This window comes from Pseudonaja textilis, chromosome 1 (assembly GCF_049901715.1).
Source record: "Pseudonaja textilis isolate UNSWEBS1 chromosome 1, rPseTex1.2, whole genome shotgun sequence".
NCBI lineage: Eukaryota > Metazoa > Chordata > Lepidosauria > Squamata > Elapidae > Pseudonaja > Pseudonaja textilis.
In genome coordinates, this window is record NC_141990.1 from 179595352 (window position 1) to 179614226 (window position 18875).

At 37.6% G+C, this 18875-nt stretch overlaps 1 protein-coding gene across 1 annotated transcript in view; it reads right to left on the minus strand.

The window, feature by feature from the left end:
* ITGAV (integrin subunit alpha V) overlaps positions 1-18875 on the minus strand; it is an 82288-nt gene that overhangs the window by 31696 nt on the left and 31717 nt on the right. The window contains exons 3-10 of the mRNA XM_026696940.2: positions 14320-14411; positions 13015-13129; positions 11190-11251; positions 8405-8450; positions 6670-6795; positions 5726-5770; positions 3038-3081; positions 2883-2939 (exon numbers count right to left, since the gene is read on the minus strand). Of these exons, the coding sequence (XP_026552725.1) occupies positions 2883-2939; positions 3038-3081; positions 5726-5770; positions 6670-6795; positions 8405-8450; positions 11190-11251; positions 13015-13129; positions 14320-14411 (587 nt within the window). The remainder of the gene's footprint in view (positions 1-2882; positions 2940-3037; positions 3082-5725; positions 5771-6669; positions 6796-8404; positions 8451-11189; positions 11252-13014; positions 13130-14319; positions 14412-18875) is intronic.

The following is an 18875-nucleotide window of genomic DNA, read 5'->3' on the forward strand; positions in this document are numbered from 1 at the left end:
TATGTTCCCCTTGGATAATAATTTAATAGAAGTTAGAAATAGATAAGAAATAGGGTATTCTTTCCCAAAGGCGGTTGCAGCGGTGGTCAGAAATGTCCACCACAAAGAAGAACTCGACCGGAAAAGAATGTGCAGGAGGAAGATAAGAAGTGAAAGTTTTGGCTGACCGGGTTAAATTGTAAAAGCAACAACTAAGGTACCCTGGAATTCAAACTTACAAAACAATAACAACGCTCCCAAAGAAGAATTGGAAGCAGCGAAGGAAAGTGAAAAGGGAAAGGTTTGGTTTTTTTCTTCTTCTCTCCCTTTCCCTATACTGACAACTAAGAGACTTAAATAAGAAATCGGAAAAATTCACTTTGACATCAACAGGCAATTAAGCTGAAAATAAAACAAAATGTCAAAGGGATAATAACGATTTCTGGACACTAAATTTTTTTTTCATAAGCAGGAAGGGAGAGGAAAAAGAATAAAAGGGCAGGATCTGGAAGAGGGAGGAGACTGCCTGGAATTAAAAAGAATCTACAGTAAAACTTCAACAAGACTTCTAAAAGATACATTTTAACTGAAACTTTGTAACTAAACAGTAGAACCCCAGGAAGAGAAAGTGAAAAAAAAAGAGCAAAAAGAAACAGCTTGCGTGTATTTGGATTACTTGGCAATCTTTGCATTCTTGGTTATTGCATTTGAATGACTAAAATTAATCGGGTGGTTGTTTAAAAATTTATTTAAAATTTAAAAAATTTAAAGCACTACTTCTGGATGAATTGAAAATGGAACTTAAAAAGTACAAAGAAGATGCACAAGAAGGGAAGGGTTCTTTTGGCTTCGTTTTTCAATTCTTAGAAATGGAGATTTGGAACAATGAGAAACAACAAGAAACGTCTGCAAAACAAGAAGACTGGGACAAAGAAGAATCCATCTTTAATGAACAAGTAATTCTATGTGGGGAAGAAAAAGGAAAGGGGGGAAAGAAAATGGAGAATTTAAGACTTAAAAAAACAACCAAAGAAAATAAAAATAATAAGTATAATACTGGAAAGCAACAGAAGTGGGGAATACAGAAGAGAGAAATAGAGGTAGAGAGACAAGGGGTTAAAAAGGGGAGAGAGAAGAAGGGAGGGAAGAAGGAAAGGAAAAGAAGTTACAAAGGACCGGAGCAAGATATAGAGAAACAGGACCTATTTAGAGATAATGGGTGAAAATCTAACTGTAAAGGTACATAAGATTGTATTGTTATATTAGTAATAGAAATAACTTTAGAAAATTAGAAACAATATATGATTAAAATGAGGGATAAAATAGTTAGTGTAATTTAGTGAAATGTTTGTGAATAAGTGAAATAAAATAAATGAGAAAATTGAATTAGGAAGGGACGGGAACATTTTAATTAGTTAATGTTTTATAAAATATAAGTGAAGGAGAGGGGGGAATTAACTATGGCAAGTTTATAATTGTTCCCATAGAAGTATGATATTTAATTGAAAAGTAATGTTAAAGAAGTTAAGATTTTAATGAATATTAATATTAATGACAGAATTGAATTGGAATGGAATGTGTTGTTTTAATTACATATATTTATAAGTTTTTCTTTTTTTAAAGAATATAGTATGTATTTTAAGAATGTACCAAGCAGAATCCGAATGGAAGTTATGTATTATATTGAATGTTATAACTTTAGGGTATATATTGAAGCCTAAATAAGAGTTAAATGGATAAACTTAAAAGATATAAAGGCGTCATACTCTAATCAGTAACTACAGGAGAGAGTTTATGAGAAAAGATAATAGATAATTGAAACAGGACAGACAAAAAATATAAATATAATGAATTGAATTGAGATGAGATAATTAAAATAAAATTGAGTAAATTAAAAGAGGAGAGAAGTTATGCAGAAAATGTAAAACAGTAATAAGATGTGGAATAGAACATAAAAATGAGCATGAAATTGAATTTGTGTCTGTACGAAGAACTGTAACCTGGGATTACGCTACTTTCAAAAAAGATGTTTTATTTGTATTTTTTTTGTGAAAACTCAAATAAAATTTACAAAAAAAAAAAGAAATAGGGTATTGTTTCTGTAATTAAATTTTAATGAAAACAAATAACTTTGCAGCTTTTTTAAAAAAATAAAACATTTTCATTGGGAATTACAAATAAAAGTTAAATAAAATTTAAAGTCATATTTCTAATGGGAAAGAGAAGGGATGGTACTGTGCGAGCAGCTGAAAGGTATGCGTGCAACTCCATTTACGTGCATAATGTGCACCTGCCTGCCTCTCACTTAAATGGAGAGTAACACACTCGCCCACTACTTGTGCAAGTGAGAATGCATGTGCGCACACTTGCTAGCCATTTCTGTGGCCCAGTTGCAAACCCCTCACGGCCCATTACTGCGCTATAACCCACAAGTTGGGGACCTCTCATCTAATCAACTATCTCCAAGATATATGTTATGTCGATAGTGTAAATCTAGCAGTGAGTGGGTAATTACATCAGATGGCATATGCTTTTAAATCTGTAAGAGGTAAAAAACAAATGCTTTTGCAATTGGCCTGTTCAGGCTAATTATTAATTGTCTCTTCTTCCATCAGTTATTTCACTTGCTAGGATCAGAAGGAACATTGAATTGGGAAGGTGTCTTCCATCAACTTACCCAAGATCACCAGAAAAAACATCTTTTCTCAGAATTGTAATACACAGAAGCCAAGATGTTTGAATTTGATTACTATAGCTGGATTATGACATTTTCTTTCTAAAATATTTTTCTTTCCTATTTTTTTCCACACTTATTTTGTGTATTATCTCACCAATATTCCTATCCTGGTAAAAGATGAATATAATTATAAACACATTTTCCTCTTATAGAAATCAAATCATACCTGTTCTCCAGTGAAGTTATACATGGATGCCATCGTTTCCCCATTGTAAATAGATACCTGCACAATATATATAAAGTTCTGTACCATTGCATATTTGAAGGGCTGCTAAAAAGAATAAATCAATTATTCAATACTGTTTTATTTAAATTCCTTACCATGCCCAAAGTTTTTGCTGCTCTTGGGACACCCGACACAAAATCTGAAAACATAAAAGGAATTTTCCATCATCTGTGGAGGTAGAATCAATGCCCTTCAGAAAGTTTTCCCATCTAGTTCACAAGACTATTCTTATTTTCACAGAGGCTTATCTTATTAATTTATCCAATAGCTTTTTCCACCTGTACAATCATATCTGATTCTCAGAATATGCCTGACCAAATTCTTGCAATTTTCTTGGCAGGGGTTTGAAAAGTGGCTTGCCTAGGGCTGAGAGACAGTGACTGGCCCAAGACCACCCAGCTGGCTTTGTGCCTAAGATGGGGCTAGAACTCATGATCTCCTGGTTATTAGGCTGGTATCTTAACCACTACACCAAATTGGTTCTCTATCATTAGCTAAAAGAGAACTATTGCAACTAGAACAGATTCATTATAGATTGGCAAAGATATATAAAACAATAAAGACAAAATATATGATATACTGGCCATAAGGTAATGGTAATAAGAGTGGGAGAATCATGTAAGACTGGGGGAACAAAATGTATAACTAATTTTAGGAAAAGAAATTCCTTTTAAAAATGCTGTCTCCTTTTCCTTTGTTTTTATTTCAGAGGGTTTGATACAATGGCATAGGACATAGGTCATTTCTGGATAGATATGCTGTTTCTTTTTCATTCCTGCGATCTACTCTTTTTTTTTCTGGAACATTCCCAGTCTTCAAGGTATGAGGTATGAAGGAGGAAAGAGACTGTGAGTTCACTTCACCCATGATACCTGTTCCAAAAATGGAGGAGCAGAGTTGGATGCATATTTCCTCAGGTCCAATTGACTCCCAGGTTACAACTGCCTTTTTGGAGTGACTTTATTCCATTTTGTTCAAAGTTGAACTGTAGAATTATAGAGCTGTGATGGCGTAGTGGTTAGAATGCAATACTGCAAGCTAACTCACTGCTCACTCCCGGAGTTCAATTCTGAACTGCTCAAGATTTGACTCAGCCTTCCATCCTTCTGAGGTTGCTAAAATGAGGACCCAGATTGTTGGAGGCAATATGCTGACTCTGTAAATGCTATAAAACATTATGAAGCGCTTTATAAGTCTAAGTGCTATTGCTATTGTTATTACATCATGGGGAAAATTATCTTATATTGGCATCATTCTCCTACAGAGCTCCGAGGAAGCTTTCAAAAGTAAGCATCAATTGTGCTTCCTTAATAGCAATAGTTAACAGTCAGAATCGAACTGCTGTTAGTAGGTGGAGTTAGCCTGCAATACTGCATTCTAACCACTGCACCACTATGGCTCTTAAAATTATGTGCATCCAGATTATGAGCATCCATGGAGAAAGGAGGGAGAGGAATGATAAAACATGCGTTTTCATTGGAGCACAAATTCTGTCCCTCATATACTTGCATGGGTTGTTGTAATGAAAACATACCGTCTTTCTCACAAAATAAGGCCGGGGCTTATTTTTTTTTTTGACCCCTGAAAAAACGGCTAGGCTGTCTTTTCGGGGGTGACTTAATTCCCCCCCCCCCCTTGCATCCTTAGGTGGGCGGGCGGCAACAGCTTGGATGTTGACCTCGGCGTTGGTGGGGCACTTCGCATCGGGACACCTTTCGTCACCGTTGCTTTCCCTTCTCCCTTGTTGCCATGGCGTTTAGAGCAATGACGCGGTGTTTGGCGCAGCCACGTGCGGCCAGCCAGGGCTCCTCCCTGCAACCGGACCCCAGCGGAGACATTCGGCTTCAGGCGCTCCTGTCACCGCCTTCCCTTTGCCTTCAAAGGTAAAGCCAATTATTTTAAAAACGACGCCCTACTACAGTGCAGGATCGGCCCACCTCGGGAGAAGTGCTCAGCCGCCATCCCTGCCTGGCGCCAGGCAGAGCGCGAAGAGGTTCGCCTGGGGAGCCCAGCGCAGCTGACAGGCAGGCCTTCCTTCCTGGCGGCAGAGCTCTCGTGTGTGAAGCCAAGTGTCTCCACAGGGCTCCGGTTGCAGGGAGGAGCCCTGGCTGTCCGCGCATGGCTGCGCCAAACGCCGTGGCATTGCTCTAAACACTGCAGCAGCAAGGGAGAAGGGAAAGCAACGGTGGCGGAAGGTCTCCCGATACGAAGTGCCCCACCAACACAGGCAGCACCATATCCAGGTATGCAACAAAGTACTTCCTAATGGCAAGCCCCCCCCCTGCCATTCCCCCCATTTCACATGTTTAATATAGGCCTTAATTGGGGGGAGGGGCTTAATTTGATTTTATGCCAATAAAACATGCTGGGCCTTCCTATTGGTGGAGGCTGTATTGTTGGAGAAACACGGTAGAAAAACACGGATTTCATTGTGAGGTTACATTTTGTCATCAATGAGGATACTTCTGAGAGGAAGAATATATTGAAACAACATTAACAGGCAACAACAATCTTCTATTTTCACAATCCCTAATGTGGCTCAGAAACCTCTTACTATATCTGCAATGAAAGCAGAAGGAATTTTCTCTGATCTTTATTCTTTCATAGCCTCAAGGAAAAATACTGTAGCTGAAATAAATAGACTCAGACATGCAAAAATTAATACAGATTTCAACAGGTCACCTGGATTATTTATTTCCTAGCACTACTTCAATCCCCCCCCCCCAAAGTGTTCAAAATCCATTAGTTTCTGGACAGTTTATGCAAACATGAACAAGACATACCTTCTATGCCATCACCATTGAAATCCCCTACAGCAACTGAATAACCTGTCAAGCATGAAAATGAGAAAATGAGAAGTCAAGAATCAATATTAATCATTCAATAATTCAAGGAGATATTCTATTTTGAGATGCACCCAAAAACATTTTTAGACATCTTTTTAAAAATAAACCTGGTTCATGGAGCTCCTGATATCATTCTCACTGTTGACTAATAGGGGATGCTATTTCTCTTTCAAAATTGGAAAAAACTGAATACAGGTAATCCTCGACTTGCGACCGTAATTGAGCCCAAAATTTCTGTTGTTAAGCGAGACATTTGTTAAGTGAGTTTTGCCTCATTTTACGATCTTCCTTGCCTCAGTTGTTAAGTGAATCACTGCAGTTGTTAAGTTAGTAACACAGTTCTTAAATGAATCTGGCTTCCCCATTGATTTTGCTTGTCAGAAGGTCGCAAAAGGGGATCACATGACCACGGGACGGGGCAACCATCATAAATATGAGTCAGCTGCCAAGTGTCTGAATTTTGATCACATGACCATGGGAAAACTGCAAAGGTCATAACTGTGAAAAACAGTCATAAGTCATTTTTTTTCAGTGCCTTTGTAACTTTAAATGGTCACTAAATGAACTGTTGTTAAGTCAAGAACTACCTGTACACAATTGCAGAATTGGAATTCATTATCCAATACAGCTTAAGTATAGACTACATTTTTAAAAATTATTACTTGAAGAGGGAAAGTGAAAACTCTCCAGTAAATAAGTACTAGTCATTTTTATTTTGGCTATATTTTGGACAGTTGTTCTTTCAGAAACATCAAAAACAGACATACTTTTGCTGATCGCATTGGGAAGCTTCATCCCAGTGAATGTTATGATGAAGAGAATGCCAAGATTGGTTTTATCACACATTTAAAAGATTTCCTGTTTCACATTTAAGTACCCACCCAAATAGCTGTCATCGAAAGTAGCACTAGCTGACCGTGTTGCTAACTGGTGACTGTATTTAGTTGTGTAGACTTTAGCGCTGTATTTTGACACAATCTCAGCCACTTGATCAGAGATTAGCTGGCCTGGAGAAAAGCAAAAGGGAATATTTTCAAATAATACAGTTCTGAGCAGATATTTGTTGCTTCGTCATAAAACGCAATTCTATAATGTCAGCTTGGAAACCAGTCATATTGTTGGGAGCAAGATGCTGACTCTGTAAACCACTTAGAGAGGGCTGAAAAGCACTGTGAAGCAGTACATAAGTTTAAGTGCTATTGCTATTACTAGGTAATTGTGAATAGGACTATAGAGGAAAGCCAAACTAAGTCTGGAAATAAACTAAAAAGTTTTTGGTTAATTTCAGTAAAGAGGTATAAAGAATTTAACCAAGTGTATCTTTGGCCTGACAAAAGGGGTAAAGACAACATGATCCTATGTGACATACTCACAATTAGGATATGATCTATAAGCCCTTAGCACAGGGGTGGGCAAACTACGGCCCGCGGGCCACATCCAGCCTGTTGGTCTTTTTAATCTGGCCCGCCGAAGATTGGTACAGATTTAAGGTTTGATGTGAATGATTGAATGATTGCATTCATTTGATTTTGACTTGTAATGACAGGCATTTCGACACCAGGTGGCGGCCCGTCTGTCAAATTTTAAAAGTCAATGAGGCCCCCCGAGCCAAAAAGTTTGCCTACCCCTGCCTTAGCAGAAGTTCTTCTATAGTTTATACAAGTATACTATAGCATAGATTTAACAAGAGTGACCTGTATCCATTATTTAACTATCTGGTTGAGTGGCTCAAAATTCAGCAAATGCACTTACATCTATTTCCTAAGCTGGAGTTTCTGGCTAAATCCACAATTGATAGCAATTAGCAGGAAAAACCTACTCAGCTTGATCACCACAATAGTATTCTGTGGTAGAAAAATCTTGCAGCATTATAAAGACGGATCATATTCATTGCTATCTTGCATCCAGGATCCTAATTTACCAGAAGCATGAGGCATCAAAGCCTAATGTGCAGATGTGCATAACCGAATCTCCACAACTTCTCTTACTCAGAAAAGTCATTTTCAAATTTTGAGCAGAGCAACAGCTTAGTTTCATAGTTAATTGTGGCAAAAAAAAAATCTCTGGACTGCAAAAAAACCGACGACAAATTTAATGGAAGTAAAGAGTTTGCTGCCTCCTGATAACTATCTAGTAGCCCAGATAGTGTAATTTGATTAAATTACATTTGATATAAATATGTAATTTGATTAAATGTAAATGGTCATTACTATTTGAAAGTTGAGCTGTTTCAGGAATGTGTAAATAATATAATCATTGTTTACACATTCTATGGTTAGGCCTCTGCCTGTCACCAGGAAATGTTATTTTACATTGGGGTTTCTGTAATATTCAGGTGCCCTAAAAAGATATTTTTGCTCTACAAGAGGAAATCCACTAAAGTTAAATGCATTTCCCTTCCTACAGCTGCTTATAGCCTTATGAGGATCAGGCACCTCATAACAGCTAAGAAAGATCAATAGGAAAAAGACTAAGCATTCCCATAACATGTCTATTTCAGTTACTTCTAACTCACAGTATTTGTGGAATGAAAAAAATAATCATTTTGTTTTACATCAGGCCAGAAGTAAACAAATTAAGTAACTGTCATTTTATTCATCAAATCCCTTGTTTTACCTTGCCAATAAAAACTTCCAGGTCCTCCAAGTAGAACTCTGTCTTTCTAGAGAGGAAAGACAGAGAAAAAGAGATTTCTTTATTGTAATATCTAAAAATAAATACTCAGACTAAGCTGAATTTGTTACAACATTCAGTGACTAAAGATTGCTCCACTGTGTCTGATCAAATTTTTTTTTTTTTTTGCTTTTTCAGACATCTCAAACTTCATATAATTTCCTTCGCAGAGAATCCTGGCCAGTCTAATACTAGTATTTCCGTTTATTTTCCACCATATTGTTAAGTGCATTCATATTTTGTGGTATTTCAACTTCCCTGTTTCACATTTCTGTAATGTTCTGTGACTGTTAAAAAAAATCTCTAGGAAATGTTGCATAACACATCTCATTTAAATCTCATTGCTACCCATTGATTGAATGGACACAGTTAGGCAAATGTATTTTTCCCTCTCAATCTTACTGGAAAAAAAAATAATTCTCAACAATCATATAGAATGGTTAAGACACTAATGGTGTATATTAGTTGCAAAGCTAAGACATAATTTAGGGATGTGAACATGAGTTTGCTGAAGCTCAGAAATGAGTGTCCTCTCTTTTCTAACCTCTTCCAGGAAATATTAGGAGGTAGAAAAGATCGGAAGCATCACCTTCTAGGTTTACACCAACTGTGGTCTATGGCAGCTGTGGCATGTAGAATGATAGCAGGCAGAAAGAGAAAAACAGACCATTTGAACCACCAATCAACAAGCGAACCAATCAGCTGCTCAGAATTTAAATACGGCTCCAAATGAACAACTAATCACATGACCAACTGACCCAACTGGCACACAAGACATCTATAAGCTAAGGAGAATAGTACAAGAAAAACCTGCTGATGATGTTACCTGGTCTGGGAACGAAATGTTATGAAACTAAATTGAAACAAGCTCGGAGAGCAAACTACTGTCAAAATTTGAAACCCGAGCTACAAGTATTTTCTATTATTTCAAAGAGAAAAAACAGTGTTAGGGTGCAAAGACTGCTCCTTTCGTGCATGTGTCATGATGCACACACATTTGAAAGGAACGGAGATTATGGTGTAACATTACTTACTTTGTTTTGATAAAAGCACCCTAACCCTATCCTTGAGGATGATAAAGTTTAAACAAAAAAATCTAGATCTCATTGGTTTCTGATACTGGTTTATTTTATCAGGCTACATTTTTACTACATTTAATTTCTGGTTTGAACATTGCATTCTTATTCGGATGCTGTGATAAGTAAGTTATGACTTGAACAAGACTTATGTCTAGGGCCGAGGCGAACCTATGCCAGGCGTGCCGGAACTGGCATACAGAGCCATTCCCTCCAGCACGTGAGAGCTTGCCCGGAAGAGCCCCACTACACATGTGTGCGTGCTGCCGCCATCCGACAGCTGATTGTTGGGTATCTGGTGTGCATGCGTGGGTGTGTGAGTGGGAGACACGTGCGCATGCGCAGAGATGTGCAGTGTGCACTGGGGGTCGCAGGCGCATGTGCAGAGACACATGGCATATGGAGGGATCGTGCACACATGCGCAGAGATGTGCAGCGTGCAGGAGTGATCACATGTGCATGTGCAGAGGGATGGCAAAGGGAATCGAACAAGCATGCACAGACACGCAGCAAGGGGAATCGCACGTGCATGCACAGGCGTGCGGCACGCGGCAAGGGGAATCGCATGAGCATATGCGCCGTGCACTGTGAGGAGATCACGCGCGCAGGTGCAGGGAGTGGGGGCTGCATTCATTGCCTTCTGGCTGCTGGCACGTGAGCATGTATGCAATTATTGACATGGGAGCCCAAAAGGGTTTGCCACCACTGGTCTTCCCCCGCTTCACCACCTCTATGGGGTGACTTAGCCCTGAAACCAGCCGGCTTGGGGCGCTCCAGCAGCGAGCATAGATTGAAACTGCGCACGATCACAGATTTAGATCTGTCGCCGAAGAAGCTCCTACAAGGGAGTAAATAAATTTTCCGTGCTACATATCAAGTGCAGTCCTTTGCCTTGGACAAGGCAAGCTGAGATTATAGAAATGACATCCTGCTCTTTCTTCTCTTTTATTTCCAATATTTGGTTATTGAAATTCACAGCTTCTGTTCATGTTGGACACATTTTCTGTTACTATATAATGACAAATGTATGTACATACAGAAGAATATATGTACACTGTCTCCGTGTATATGTATATTTATGTACATATCTTTTATGTATCACAGCATTTTAAATTAAAATTTCAGAATTAAAATAGGTTTAAAATATGAAAGCAAACATAATTTTTTAAACCAAGTTCTCATCTAAGTGTAAAGGAACAAGATCCGGTAAAGAATTAACATATCTCATTTTTTAGCCATTTATTTTCTTTGAGGATTTCCTCTCATGCAATCCTGGACAAAATAAATAATTTCATTTAGGGCAATTTCATCAAAAAAAGGCAAGATGGGGGCCATGGCTGTGCCATTAAAGCTCCACCTTTTACACATGCATGCAATTTTGATATAAGATACAAAAAGGGTGGGGCTTTGATGGCATAGTCACAACTGCATTTTGTCTTTTTTAATACCCCTCCCCCACCTCCTGAACACGCCAATACTTCACAGCAACTTTACAAAAGTATATATTTAAGGCCACAGGAATGAAACAATAAGATGTTCCGTGTAAAGTTCCTCTGGTCAATTTCCCTGCCCAGGGTTGGGCTTTTTAGATACTTTGCCCTCTTCTGTGGAGATCTGAGATAGAAGGAAACATGCAGAAATAATTTCCATACCTGGGTAAAATCAATGCTGAATCCACCTTGACAAAAGCCCTGTCCTTCAGCATCAGTGCTTGCTAATGGCAACAAGAAACAATGGAAATGTTTGTAAAGTTGTGTAATACAAAATTTCTACACAACATTAGCAAAGCTGGTGTGCAAACTGAGGAGTCTGTGACAGATGCTTTGAGGGCAAGGATAATGCAAAAAAGTTCTTACATCTGGGAAGGATAGCTTGAAGGGGGAAAATATGGAGGAAGTAATCAGTGTTTTGCAATCTGGATCCCTTATGGAGTGTCAAAGTCTCCAGAAGAGAAGAGGAACAGGGGGACAGCGCTAATTCCAATCTCTTTTGTTTCAAAATAACACTATGCTGTAATTTATTGTAGGAAAATTCAGTTCTTATAGGAAATATCCTTGGAGGCTGTGGCTCTTCTGAATAGCCTTATATTAAAAGTTGTTACTCTACCTTCTTAGAAACCTCTTTGTTTTTCTATTCCATTTCCCCACATCAGTGTGAATAGCTATAATTCATTCATTCTTACTTCCTCCCTATTTTTTAGTCCACAAGTACTTCTTAGGGGGTAAAAGGTGATGAGAGGCAGTATTTGGTCCTGCAAATTCCTCACTTACATTTTTAGGTGATACAGGCCAGTTACAAGGTGATCACCTCACCAGCTGCTTTTGAGAATGCATTTCAGTGATAAGTAACCTTGCACTTCCTACAACTCGGACAAAACTACATAGTGGGCAACCTGCTAGGAGAAGCACAGCTAACCATGTATTCTACTTGACAGACACATTTCTGAGATTGAACTAGGCACTGAAAGCAAAATTGTTATCCACTATCCTTCTGACATCAGTTGACAGGACTTCATAGGGCTTTGTCAATCCGACATTGTGCAGGTATGACTTACCGACATACTGAACTTATGAGAGAAGGGTTTGTTCTGAACTATTACTAACAACATTGGCTTAAAATACTGCCTGTTTCAAAACATAAATGTGAAAGATAAGCATGTTCTTTTCTTCTATATTTACAACGCAGTTATGACCAGACATAGCAATGAAATGCAGTTTGCATTAAAACAGGAAAAGGCATTCCTCTGCAGATCCCTTGCAGGTTAGGCGAGAGTCCAAGAAGCTTTTTATGACATGATTAATCCTCTGACTATAGAGCTTCAGAAAAGAAATGCTAATGATCTTTTCATTTGTATATTCTTCTGATCTTGGCCTTTCTTTAAAGTATGATTGGCTGGAAGAGATATTAAGCCAACCCAAAGTGATTTCCTGAATTCTTTTGAATCCTACTCGAAATGGGCCACACACACTCCAGTTCCTACATAATTTGGATTTGCTGCATTATTTTCCCCAAATCTCCTAACAGACCAGCTTATTCCACTCAGTTGGGAAAAAGGATCAATTCAGGAGTGAGTACGAAAGGATAAAGCTCCCTTTATGATGTCACAATCTGTGTCTTTACCATTCTGGTGTCTTCATGGTTAGATACTGGCTTGTGAAATCATAGAGATTGTGGCGGGGGTGGGGGGGTGGGAAGCAGAACAAGCAAATCCAAATCATACTCCATTCATTTCCAGATTCAAATCTTCATAATATTTTCTATGAAATCCAACTCTAGAGAAAGTGCTAAAAAGATAGATTTGCCCCCTCTCAATTGTTTTCTCTGTTAAGGATCCACCCAAATGACTGCAGAGAGATGAAGGAACAATATGGGGAATATGGATGTTTAAGACACATTCCTTCCACCAATGCATGCAATATGATGGTACATAGAAAACAGAATTTGTGCTGTAATTGTAACAAGACATTTTCTACATACTTGACCTGCAAGGAGCATATTCAACAGCTTTAGACCCATCGTGAAGATAACAAGTTCCCACAGGTTCCCTCTGTGCTTTCTGCTCAGTTCTCCAGTGATATAAAGGAGCACATGCCTGCAGATGGAAGTATTTAGAAAGCTCTTTAAAAAGGGCAATAACCATGGGAAATATCAACGGAAAAGAATGGTTATGAGCAACAAGCAGTCTCTGAACAAACAGCTATGGAAAACAAAGAAAAACACCAATGTGCTGATGATAAGTCTATTCAACTGAATACTGCTTACCTACTGGATGCACTTTTCAAATAAGATACATTATGTGCGTTTTAAAACAACTGGGTTGAAGATTCCTCTCCCTCCACCCCTAAAAAGTACATTAAATTTCCAACAAGCCCTGCTGTGAGTTTGCTGATATTGCTAAACTATGAAGTGGGAGGAATCAATGTGCTGTATTTTACAATTCAGTTTAGTGGCTTCATGCATGTGTTCAAGTGAGCCAAGAAAATTTAAGGGGAAGAGCTTGTATATCAATTTTATGCTAATGTGCAATGAAGCTGAGAGAATCTCTATAAGGTATGACTTAGTCTTGAGTATGATCTTGAGCCCATGCAATTGAGTTACAGTTGACAGATCTAAGATTTCAATGCAAACCAGGCCATCCCTTTATGCACACTGACTGGAAAATTCTGGAACTTGAAGTCCACAAATCTTAAAGCTGCTGGAAGTTGAGAAATACTGATTTAGACATTTCCGTTTCTGTTTTCAAAGCCTTAAATATGATTGCCATAGTATTCAGTGAACTAGTTACATAATGTCAGAGTTTTTCTATTTCCATTGACACCCAATCAATTCCTGGACCAATTTAAAATACTGCTTTTAAACCGCTAATTGATTTTGGCCCTGATTAATAGACAAAGCTATATTTATCTACTGGATGTTAAAGCCATCTATGGCTCTGATCAAAGAAGTGACCTATAAGGAAGAACTTTTCATATCCTTTTCAGAATTTATATTTGGATATTGTAAAGTAATTCAGTTTGGCACAGAAACTGAATATTTATTTAGTCCTTTAAGCCTGTTATGATTGCAATACTTTTAGATTAGACACTGGTTTATTTTGTTGTGGTTCTTTTTTATATAATGGGCTGTGGGTTTTTTTGCTGCTAGATCCATTCTTATTTTATCACATGTTTTAGCCTTTAAAACATATGGTCATGTTCAAAAAATGTTTTATTGCTGTGTTCTGTATCTCATATTATGTAGTCATGGTAGTGGTGTGTGACAAGCTTTAAAATGAAGACTTACCAAAATTTTATTTTCTTTAGATCTCACAGATGCCCCAAACCACTGATGTGATTTGAATTCCAAAAGATCATCTGGAGCAAATTCTCTGTTGCCTAGAAGACAAAATATTTAGACAGAATTCTGTGAACATGACCTTGGAATGTGACAACATCCTAACTTTTAATGAATATCAAACTCTCTGAAGTGATAACAGAAGTAAACACAAATATAACTACTTGTTTCATCACTCGACAAATTTATAACTTCAGAGCGAAGCTTGTGAACTGATGCCATCCTGCAACTGAGATAGTGTGAGGTTGTAAAGGTGTATCTGAAGAGACCAATCTAGAATGATTCATGAGCAAAGAGCACATATTCTTCAAACACAATATTACCCATATTCAGCCTGCTTGCCTGCAAAGGCCTGAATGCTGTTTCATCACAGACTCTGAGATACATTTCTCTGAGACTTGATAAGGGTCAAAGTCCATTAGAAAATGACTAAAGTACAAATATTCTCCTCATAAATTTAAAAGAATGTGACTACCGGTATGTAATATGTTCACTATGTCAATAAACTGAATTGGAATTTTTCCTTCCTTCCTTCTCATGGAAAGAAAAATTGTACAGAAAATCAGAAGTCTAATATTTAAATTACATACAAGGAAAGTTAGGACTGGTACATAAAAACCTAACTGTTTTTTAAGACCATACAGCAAAATGTTAGTAAAGGAATGCCAGGATAGAAAAATCATGCCTTCTAACTAGAGAGGGTCCCCATATTTAATTAGAAAATAAGAGGCCAGTATTTAAGATATTTAACTGTGAATGGGTAATCTACATTTCAGTGCACTTTCAACCACTGAGGACTGCTAAGTAAGTATAAATTTTACAAATGAATACAGAAATCAATTCTGCAATTGTCATGCAAGGACTGTTGTTTATTTCAAATATTTATAATTACAAAGACCAGTACAATTAAAGCTTAACATTAAAGATAAAATTTCTAGAATAAAATAATAACAAATACAATGTTGAAATCATAATTTGACAGCCTATCAATTGCACATAAACAAGAACACGGCCTAAGCTATAATGTAATCTTAATCCTTAAATTGCGAAAGCCTATGGGCTCTTGTTTATTGTCGCTTGACCTAGAAAAAACAATTTTGGACCCCTCAGAAAACCCATGCAAAAATATGCAAAACACTACGGATAAAATTGCTTGTATTCATACCAAATATTGACACACTTTTTAATATACCGTATATGGTATCCAATAGACCCTTGAGTCCAGATTATGTAGTCTGATGTCATGGGAAAGACACTCTCCGCTTTACCCCATACTTGCTTAACCTCTATAATTTTACAGTATTCTCAGGGGTGGGATTCTACCGATTTGGACCGGTTCAAGTGAACCGGATGTTAAAGTTACATTTGGTTCGCTGAACCGGTATTTCAACCCCCCCACCCCTTACTTCCTCTCCCCATGCTGATGGTATTCCAGCCCCATTTGTAAGAGGGTCTTCTGTGGCTTCATGTTGATGCTAAAAGGAAAGAAAGCCCAAGACCAAGCCACAAGCCAGAAGGAGATCATAGTACATGGTATTCCAAACTATGGAAAAGCCCAAAATTCTAAAAGTTATCCCTCAGGAAACTGATTAAAATAGTCAAGGTCATTCAAGATTGCTCAAAGACATTACCATCCAATCTTTAACCTTACTAAACATGGTCAATTTGTTAATAGTGCATGATTCAAGCTTTGCTCACTCATTTCTTCAATCCAATGAGTTCACCAAAATATCCCCAGGTTTTATATTATCTATCCACTAACTTTCTTTAGAAAGCAACTCAGACTATACCTCCGAAGACAAAACCAGCAGAGCTAAACAATGCTCTCATTAAGCATAGTTGGTAATGATAAAAGTCCTCTCTCCTGTGAGTCAGCAGCTCCTCTGTTAACTTGGTAGACTGCTGGCAATGAATCTAAACTTCTTTGTATGCTATGCACCTTGTAAGGAAATCTCTGCCTCTTTAGGCATATTATTGCTTCCTGTTGGGGAAATCCCAAAGAAACGGCTGTTTCTGCCAGAAGGCAAAACAGCTGATTTAAAATCTTATAAAATCTTAAATCTTAAAATCTTAAATCTTATAAAATCTTATAATACTCATGTACTATATAGGATAGTTGAAATTCTACCACTTAATTTTCTGCCTTGTCAATTGTACAAAATTTCTGGTAAGAAACACAATTGCATTCTTATTGTGGGTTACCATAATGGTCTGGGTTTGAAATACAAACAAAAATACTACACTCTAAACCTATTGCATTTTAAGACTTCCACAACAGGAAGTCACACACAGAATTTTGGCAACTTAATCAGAGGGATTCCAGAAACTCATTCTGACTTAGTGTGTTTGTATATTCTGCTAATATGTGGCTCTCTGCTAGATCCACAACCAGTTGCAGACAGTTACAAATTCATATGCTGTCATTGCCATATCAGTTAATTTTTGAGATTCCATGCTTTTCTTAAGGCACATTTCCCCATAAGTGTAAGAACAGGTAGTCCTCGACATATAACAGTTCATTTAGTGACTGTTCAAAGTTACAATGGCACATTAAAAAGTGACTTATGACCATTTTCACATTTACAATCATTGCAGCCTGCCCATGGTCACGTGAGCAAAATTCAGATGCTTGGCAACTGATTCATACTTGTGATGACGGTTGTAGTGTGCTGGGGTCATGTGAGCCCCTTTTGTGACCTTCTGACAGGCAAAGTCAATGCGGAAGCGAGATTCATTTAACAACAGTGTTATTAACTTAACAATTGTAGTGATTCACTTAACAACTGTGGCACAAAAAGTTGTAAAATGGGGCAAAATTCATTTAACAAATGTTTCACTTAGCAACAAAAATTTTGGGTTCAATTGTGGTTGTAGGTCGAGGACTACCTGTATTTAAAACAGAACTTCAAAAATTGACTTTCATTTATCCCCAAATACAGTAACATTTCACTACATAAATCTCAATACAACACTGCATAAATCTCAGTACAGAAAGCCATCAATTCATCACAGCCATAACAGATCCTTACCATAAACTAAAGATGAGAGAAACAGTCTATAATAGTAATATTTAAAATTTACAGCTTCAGGAAGTGCTTTTCAAAATTAGTTAACTTTCTGATAAAACTTTGAAAATGCACTTCCCCTGCCATCCCCACTCCAGAAAGCAAAAAAAATATGCCGTAGGGCAAGGGTTGTACTATATTCCCAATTAAAATACCCAGGCTTCCTCGTTATCAGTTATGTTTCCAAGGGACACTGGGAGTTGCAACTCAGAAATATTTAAGGCAGCAAAGGCTGCCTAATCCTTTTCTAGGACAAATGTTAAGAAAACATTAAGAACAGTCCCACTATTTCAGACCAGATGTTTATCTATAGCAGGGGTGTCAAACTGGCGGCCTGCTGACCAAATGAATCACACATAGGCCATGCCCCCACCAGCTCAGCACAAAACTATAATAATAGATTCCTTTATCAATAATACTAAACAATGTCAGGCCATGGCTATTAAACATTAAAAACATTTGCCAGGCTATTCTGCCTCCTTTACATGGATATTCTGAAGCTGTATGGAAGAACTCCATTTAAAATAAAATTAGAACAAAACACCATTTGTATATACAGGAAAGATAATGCAATGTATGTTGGATTGCACAAATGTAGCATCCTCACTACCAACAGGGGACAAATAGTGAAAACTGAAGGAATTAAGATGCCCTATAAAAATAACAAGAGTTGGATGAAGACTTATAATTACAAATACCTGGGCATTCTTCAAGGTGACAACATCAAACACAAGTCAAGAAGTAGCTTAGAGGTGAAGATATCATGAGAATGAATATCTTAAAAGTCCAAACTCAGGAAATACCATCAGAGCAAGTAACAACTGGGGAATTCCCGTCATTAAATCACAGCTGGAATAGTGGGCTGGATACAAGAAGAACTAGAAGCCATCGATAGGAAGACCAGAAAATTAATGATAATGAATCATGCCTTGCAGAGCTGTTGATACTCTACTTACCAAGGAAAATAGTTAGGTGTGCAAATGCATCAGACAACTGAAGAAGAAAAATGGGAATTGGAAGAATATTTGAAGGATGGACAGTGCAGAAGATGCACTGAAATTAGCACTAATGAAGGCTTACTGAATGCCAGAAAGATCAAACTGGCCTACAAAAAAGGATGAAATTAAGAATAGAAAAGAGACATAGCACAGCAAAGTGTTACATGGCTAGAACATAAAAAATTAACAGGCAAAGCAGGTAATTTCAAGACCTGGCAATCTCTAAGAGCAAGAAAATTGAAGAAAGAGACAGAGGAGCTAATTCTGGTTACACGAGACCAAGCCTTAGGAGCAAATACATATAAAACGAGAATTGAGAAGACAGCATGTATGGTATGACATGACACTATTTTTTTCTGCAGCATAAGCTGACTGCTAAATATGAATTAGCCTTTACTGGAAAAAAGAAAAAGAAAGCTTCTGATTTAATAAGGTGAACACT